At 50.0% G+C, this 7,829-nt stretch overlaps 1 protein-coding gene across 1 annotated transcript in view; it reads left to right on the top strand.

Annotated features, from left to right (window-relative positions):
• NEO1 (neogenin 1) overlaps positions 1-7,829 on the top strand; it is a gene marked incomplete at both ends in the record, with an annotated part of 69,171 nt that overhangs the window by 18,901 nt on the left and 42,441 nt on the right. Inside the window, one exon of the mRNA XM_010137498.1 lies at positions 1,253-1,389. Coding sequence (XP_010135800.1) covers positions 1,253-1,389 — 137 coding nt within the window. The remainder of the gene's footprint in view (positions 1-1,252; positions 1,390-7,829) is intronic.

Genomic DNA, 7,829 nt, shown 5'->3' with positions numbered 1-7,829 from the left:
AGAGCGTGGTTTTCTTAGAGCTTTTTAAATGGTCTTAGAACCTGCTTAGGTGGTCAGCTTTGCCTTGGAGGTGGTGCAGTCTGAGACTTGTAGGTTCTGTTTCTTTGTGCTAACTTCAGGAGACGTGTGGTGTAAATCTAGTGGATTTACCTGGGCAGAACACAGGGCAGTAGAACACAAGAAAGTGGGAGAAAATGATTCAATTTTGGCAGCTCCTGGTCACGTCACCTCCTTTGTCCCGGTTTGTCTTGCTCGAGATGGGAGGCAGGTCATCCTTCACTATCTTGATTTCCGCTGAGGCTCCCGGGGTTTTTTCCACGTATTAGTGTTTCATCCGATCCATGATAGAAAGCTTCTGCCTTTTTTTGGCAGCCGTGACAATAAGATACTATCAGAATAATGCAGGATGCATTGCCTCATCTTCTCACTTTCTGTCCTTGAACCACAGTTGAGTGGTTCCAGAAAAGGTTTAGTAACAAACTTCGTGGTGTTCCCCTCTTGGCTAGATGCTCTGTGCAGTGCTGCCCACACGCTCCTCTGCTGTTTCCTCAGGCGTGCCTCTCTTTAAAGCTCCAAACCTATTTATACCTTCACTCAGCTTCCCTGCACTTCTTGGAACCACGTTCTTCCCAATCAGACCTTCCGTAGTCCGCTAGGTCACGGAAGCAGGATCCCTTTCCTTGCGGAGTACCTGAGCAGGGGTCTCCTTGGGTGCTGGTTTCTTTCCCTTGGTTCCCACGATGATTTTTGTGTTCGATTTGTAAATGTGACCTTTGGGTAATGTTACTGGCACATTGTTGTGGGTGCGTGGGGTGATGAAGAGTCTTGGAAAACGCTTGGGTCCTCTAACTGGTACCTCACACGGTACTGGAAAGGCTGGTTTTCTACAAAACCCCATTTGCTATATACCACAGTGCTGTTCCGTCGGCGGTGCAGGCAGAGGCCTGGCCTCTTCCAGTTCACTTTGCAAGCACTAAGTCATGCCGGTGGGGTCTGCCAATTTTGTTGTCTGATGTGGTTGTGCTATTTGATTTTGCTTAACTTTTAGTTCCTGTTGTGTGAACACCTTGGGTCACGTTTAATTCAGAGGAACTGAAGCTGAAAGCTGCTCTTGTGGAATCGCTGCCGTTGAACTGAACATTACATGTAGACGTGTCAGGCAGAGGACTTGTGCGTGCTCCTCTGGTAACACACAGAGCGTTGATCAAGTCCCTTTGTCCACCAGCTCACCTGTTTGTCCTGTTTTGCACAGCCACGAGAGGTTTCTTCTGCTTGCGGGAGGCAGCCTGGCGGTCAGCGGCGTCACCGAAGAGGACGTGGGGACGTATTCCTGCATAGCGGAGAGCGGGAACGAGACCATTGAAGCTCAGGCAGAACTGTCAGTTCAAGGTAGGTTGAATTCTTGATTTTCAGAGCAGGCAGATCTCCATGTGGTGTCCCACAGAAGTTCCTTTGGATGAGGGGCGTTTCTGCATCGCGTCACAGCGATGTTTAGGCACATCTGTGTAAAACTGAACAGAAACAAGGTGCGTCTTGGGGGAATGTCCCCACACTTTCCTTCCCTTGTGATTGATTGATTTGGTTGTAAAGGTTTGGAATGGGTTCTCTTATTCTCCTAATAATGGTGAGATTTTCCTTAATCAGCGGCAATTGGTATGAGAAATCTGGTTTTTGGGTGTTGAGTTCCCCTGTCTCCTCGATTGCTCTGCATCTCTTGCAGCACCTGGGTTTTGTCTGGAGGTTGCAGTAGCACTCGGGAGGTTGTGCTAAGGCACTCGGGCTCTGTTTCCTTCTGTTAACCTTTCGTGGTGGTAGTTCAGTGAGATGTTTATAAACCTCTGCTGAAGCATGAGTACGATGCTGTTGTGCAAGAGCATGTTGATACCTCTTAACCGAGATTTCCCCGCAGCGCCGGGGACTGACCGACCAGAAGGTGCAGGTGCATAGAAACAACCTGCTTTAGCCAGCTGTAAGCTTAAATTGTGCACAGAGCTGTGCACAGATGTGTTCCCTCAATCTCTTTATCCCCAAAGCATATCGGAGAGCTGGAGAGCTTTATCCAGAGGAAGGTGGAAAATGGATGGAATATTTTGGTGAAGGCTGTTCCAAGGGGTGCAGGGCAGATCCTAAGAGCACAGGGTGAACCAGCATTTAGCTCCTGGGGAGAGGAAATAGTGGTACTGAAAGTGTTTGAGTGGAGAACTCATTTACATTTTAGGTGGGCTTGGAGGGAAGAAAGGCTGTAGTTTTTATGGAGCCTGTATTTTTGAGGAGGACAAAAAGATTCATAGATTACCTGGTTTAGTCATTAGAAACGTTCTTTGTGCCTTTACCCTTGACACCTCTTTGAATTTCCACCTTTTGTTACACCTGGTTATTTATCTTTAATGCGGTATGAAGGTTCTTTTCAGAAACACCCAGGGAATTCAAAATACTGACAATTGCAAGTCCGTCTTGGAAGGTGATGGGTTTTGAGCTTCTCTCAACCACCTGGAATCCCATCCCTGTCTGGGATAGTCCTTAGGGCCAGACGCCGAGCGGATAAGAAGGGTGTACACAGCTTTGTGTCTCCAGTTAATCCAGGGTGCAGAAAGCGCATGTCACCGTGGTCTCGGGCCCAGCACCCTGAAGGTCCCTTTGCCAGGGGAGGTGCCTCCTGTGAAGCGAGGCAATAATTTGGTGTCTGAAGATCTCGGTACCAAGTCAGGTTGCCGTGTGCTGCGTCGGCAACATTCTTCCCCTGGCTACACACAGGAGGGATGGGGCTGGTACCAGGTTTGTTTACAACACATGTAATGAGTTGGGAGCGCTGGAAAAATGTGTTTTGCTCTCAGAGCAATGAAAGAATCTGTAGTATTTCCGTTTGATGGGAGAGGAAAGCGCTGAAAGAAAAGCTGGGGAAACAAGTGGGAAATTTATTTAACGTGCGGCAGATTGGCTGCTGTTCAGCCCAAAACCTGCGGCCGGGCAGAGCCATAGTGGCGGTTAAATACTGAGAAGGTTACAAGTTCACTCTTCATCTGGGCAATATTTCAATTTTATGACCGTGCCCCGTGCCCCTGGGATTTCTGCAAATAGAGTGACGTCCGTTACATCACCGCGTGAGCTTCCTGTCGCCTGGCTTGGTGCTTACGGTGTAGATCACGAGTTCAGAGGGAGTTTTCTCTTTCTGTTGAAATATTTACTGCTGTTAATGCTGAACCAGAAAACAATAAACACCCCAAAATTCCAAGGCTTTCTTTCAAATGAAACAAAGCGGTTGTAGAAGGCAAAGCCTTAACGTAAAGAATCTTAGGCTTCTCTTCCAGCAGTACATCTGAGCAGGTCTCCATCCGGGGCAGCTCCATGCACATTATCCTTTCCCTCGAGGCTGTACCATGATTTCCCTTAACGAGCTTTGTTCCGTGGTGAGTCCGAGGAAGGACTCGCTGCCGTGGGGAAGGTGTGGGAGCTGAGCTCACGGTCATTTTGGTCAGTACCACTGTTCTGTCTGCAATTCAACTAAACAGGAATATAGATACCTCTGTAAATGTAAACTTCCACAAACCCAAGTAATTCTTTGCATTACTCAGAGCATCACACCTTTGTGGTGTTCAGAGGTGGTGTGGTGTGGTTTCCGCGGCAGAACTTGGGCCCAGCAGAGCCTCTGACTGCCGCTGCTTGTAGCTGTGCAGTTCCTAAACCTTGCTCTCAAGCTGCTGCTCTGTTGTCCATTTTTTGGGTATGTCTTCATCTTTTCCTGAGAGCAGCAGAACGTTTGTCTGGGTCTTGCTGTGCTTCAGAAGCGCAGGACAGTAAAACTGGTTGCAGAGAGCTTGGCATGATTCTTAATAGGGGCACAAACAGTTGTTTTCTTTAGTTGCGCTTCCAAACAATCCTGGATGAGCTTTGCTGGCATTTGGAGGAAGGATTCCCTTGTTTAAAGTTCAGTGGAGGTGGTACAGAACGAGGAAAACTGGATGTTGTCATGAGAAGCACTCGGCAGCCTTCCCAAGGAGTGACCTCTGCCCTGCTGCTTCCTCTGGTTTTCCAGCCTCCAGAGGGGGCAAAACTCTGTGAAGCTTAGTGCTGGGATGATTTTCTGACCCCGCTTGGCTCAGGGTTGAGCAGAGACTGCTGCTGAGGGTGCCTTGTGCTGGCCACGTGAGCAGAGCCCAGCACATTGTAGGGCTAGCACAGGAGGGTGGTTGAAACCTGGCGGTGAAGACAAGGGTGATCAGTGTGCCTCGTAGAGGTGCACCACTCTGGTACGAAGCTCCCCCAGGTCAGGGAGGTGGCTGGAGGCCTCGCAGACCAGGCACTCATTGCAATAACAGATGTGGGTTTGGTTTGAACTGCGCCGCGGAGGAATAATGTGGTGTGCTCAACTAGCACAGTGCGATAGCCACCCACCCACGGAGCGGGGTGAGGAGCTGGAAGTGGGTGTACCGTCTCGCTGAAGCTTCTGGCACAGGATGTGAAAGGCTGTGCTTGTCAACCTGAGAGCGATCCCGCTCTTTGATCGTGCCGCGACTGGGAATGTCGTGCCCCTGCTGCGTCCAGAAACGTGAGCTAACAGCACGTGCTCTTCCAACAGCGGTGACTTCCCGCTGACCAGCAGGAAGGGCCTCGGATGTGACAGTTCCCTGGGTTTGGACAGAGTCCTGGGGACGAGCTCTCTGGAGCGACCCAGCAGTGGTAACGGGTGGAGCCACTGTGGTCTGCAGAGAACAGTGGCATGACAGCGTGGACTCGTTCTCTTCCGACCACCCAACAGCCATGTTCTTCCGCACAAAACATCTGTAACTCACTAAACATCTTGGTTGCACATAGAAAATAGTTCTTCGTGTTCCGTAGGTGCTGCAGAGTTTCCAAACAGATTTTTGTGACGCCAAAAAACCCATTGCAGACCGGCCCCAGATGGCTGTTAAGGAGAACAAAGACGAGATCCTTGTGGCTAAGCACCTGTAACCGAACTGCCTGGGCTTGGGAGGTAACGCAGCCAGAAATGCACACGCAAGGAAGATGAGGTCCACTCTAAAGTGAAGAGAAGGCTTTGTGCGCTATTTATATCTGTATGACATACCATTAGCAAAGAGCAAACCGGATTACCCGTAACCCATACAATTCACACAAATGGTTTTCCTTGTAAATGCTCCTGAGTGATCCTGGGGGATGAGGGAAATGTTACTAAATTCAGCAGCAGTGGCTTAAATATCTACAGTGCAGAAACTGATCTCGAACTGAGGGAATTGTAAAAGCCGGCTCCTCTTTCAGCTAGAATTTCTAATAAATATTACGGGGGGGGTTGAACCAGCTGCTGCTCTGTGGAAAGAAATGCTTCTTCCTACAGAACGGCTTTTAAAAAACAAGCTAAGGTTGCTAATAGTACCTTTGGCCTAGGCAGTCCGTTACAGGAAATGCACATTTTTGGCCGAAGTTTCACTTTAGATACGTTTGTCCAGGATTTACGTGACACAGGGTTTCTTAGCTGCGTTCTGAAGCCACTGCCCTAAATGACAAGCAGTGTCTCTGTCTCTCAGGGTCATCCTTCCATGTTTCCTTGGTTGAATCAAGCTTTATGTCTAATTCTTGGATTTATGGCTTTTAAGGTTTTTTTTCCATTTCATCAAAGATTTCTGCAGTGGTTTTGCACCACCAAATTCCGTGATGAAATCTGAGGTGGTTATTAAGATGGTCACGCAGAAGAACACCATGCATTACTTAACTACGTCTCCAGAGAGCGGCTGTGCCGGGGAGTGGGCAGATCCTTCCTTTGCAGTTAAATTTTGATGATGGTTAAGCTGGCTCTCGTACCGCCAGATAAATGATTTCTCCCGTGGGAGCTACATGAGTGCGGTTATGAGATGTCTCATTGTACACGCTGCAGTCCCCGGCAGGGCAGTTCATCCCAAAGTTCCGGATGGGATGTAATTGGTTGGGAAGAGGCGGGCTGGGATCTGTGGTGACTTATTCCCTACGCAGTCCTGCAGTTAATTAGTTTGTCTTCATGATGAGAATAATTTAGAAGAAAACCACCGTGGAGTTTTGGTTCCTCGAGTAAACAGTTTGTTCAGTCGTGGTGACAACTGAAGTCAAATGTCTGTTCCGTGGTGGGCGCGTGGAGGCAGGCGTGACCAGCGTGATGGAGCTGGCGTAGGCTCTTCAGCCACACTTCTGAGACTCTCCCTTCAGAGGGCGCTGGGAGGAGACGGGCCTGTGAGAACATGTGAATGGGATCGGAGATGGGAGATAGCAGGAGACGGGGCTCGCAGCAGCCCAGGTGAGCGTTAGTAAATGGCAGAAGGACGTTTTTATACAGCACGTTCTTCTCTGCAGTCCTCATTTCTGGCAGCTCTGCTGGTCTTGTTTATTTTCCTGTGCGGACTCAAGGATCTCTTCTGTGGTCTCTCTTCCATTCTCTGGAGGCTTGGTATGGTCTCAGCATCGCGTTAAACAGGTGAGGACCTAACTCACTGCGCTCAGTGGGAGCCCAAAGCACCCTTGTGCTCTGGAAGTGGCATTCCATGGGTGACGTGCCTTCCCCTCGCATCATGTGGTTTTCATGTCAGTAGAGTCTTCTGTTCCCTAAATACCACTGAAGGATTTGAAAGGCCCAAGGTAGGGGCACTGAGGGACCTACCGTAACCATACCGTGGCTGGTGAGGTACTGCACAGCCTGCAGGGTTCTCTTTACAGCGGAATGAACGTCTGGCTGCGGCGGCGGTGGCCACACAAGCAGCGAACTCTTCCCCAGAAGCCCTGGCTCGGTGAGCTCAAGGAGCGGGTCGCTGCAGCGGGACCGCGTGGTCTTCGCATAGAGTTGTTGCAGAATGGAGCTGGGCTGGAAGGAGAGAGGAGAGTGTCAGCAGCCTTCAGAAACAATCCTGCGTCGTGCTCTAGAACTCGTCAAGCTCCGCAGGATTTTGGATCTCCAGCTTCAAACGCATTTTCTTTGTTTACTCCAGTGGAATACGTGGTACGCGATGGGTGGTGCCCTGCCTGGCGGCACTGCCTGCCCGCTGTCTGTGCGGAGCTGCCGGCGGGCCCTACGTGTAGCCCTGGGGCTCAGAGGCTGCCAGTGCCGTTTCAAACGCTCAGTCTGCTGTAATGGAAGTGTCTGAGAGGAGCGGAGCGGTTGGTAGCTCCTGAGGGTGGAGGCGGCGCTCTCCGGCGCACGCTGTAGTGAATTCAGATGGTTCACTGAAAGCGACGTGTGACGCTTCGGGGAGAATTTGTAAAACTGAATTTGGCTATTCCTGTCCCCTTGGGGCAAGTAATTTTTCTTCCGGTTTTCCAGTACATGTGTGATTAGGGACTTTGTTTACTGACAGTGCCAGCAGTGGCGTAGCTCTGATTTACTGCATTTATCTTTGGCCCGTTTGCTTCCTCCCCAGCACATCGTGGAATGCCACACGGGCAGAGTAAACCCTGTCTGAGCAGGGTGGCTCTAGTGAGAAGGTGATGAAACCAGTTCATGAGCACTCTCTCTTACATGCTCTTGGCAGAAGAAACATAGAGCCCAAACCACTGTGCTTTAATTAATTAGTCGAAGCTTTGTTCTGGAGAGCTGTCGAAGAATTGGCATGGGATGGGAAGGGCACATAACCACAGGAGGCTTTGAGGAGGTGGAAAAGGAGGTTTTGTTAGGGAAGATGAGGCTGCTGAGGTTTTGTGAACTGCGGCGAGTCTGTCCTGGCACCCACTGTATATCTCCTCCCAGCCATATCCTCAGTCTGAACATGGCAGGGTTATTGCTCTGCTGGCTTGCTCAGGTCCTTGGTAGTGTGATTAACCGTTCAGACGTGCCTTTCGGAACTGCTGATCCCACACAGCTTCCTGTGGTTAGA

Source organism: Buceros rhinoceros, unplaced genomic scaffold (assembly GCF_000710305.1).
Source record: "Buceros rhinoceros silvestris isolate BGI_N320 unplaced genomic scaffold, ASM71030v1 scaffold6036, whole genome shotgun sequence".
NCBI classification, from domain to species: Eukaryota; Metazoa; Chordata; class Aves; order Bucerotiformes; family Bucerotidae; genus Buceros; species Buceros rhinoceros.
This window is presented reverse-complemented; position numbering and strand designations above follow the sequence as displayed.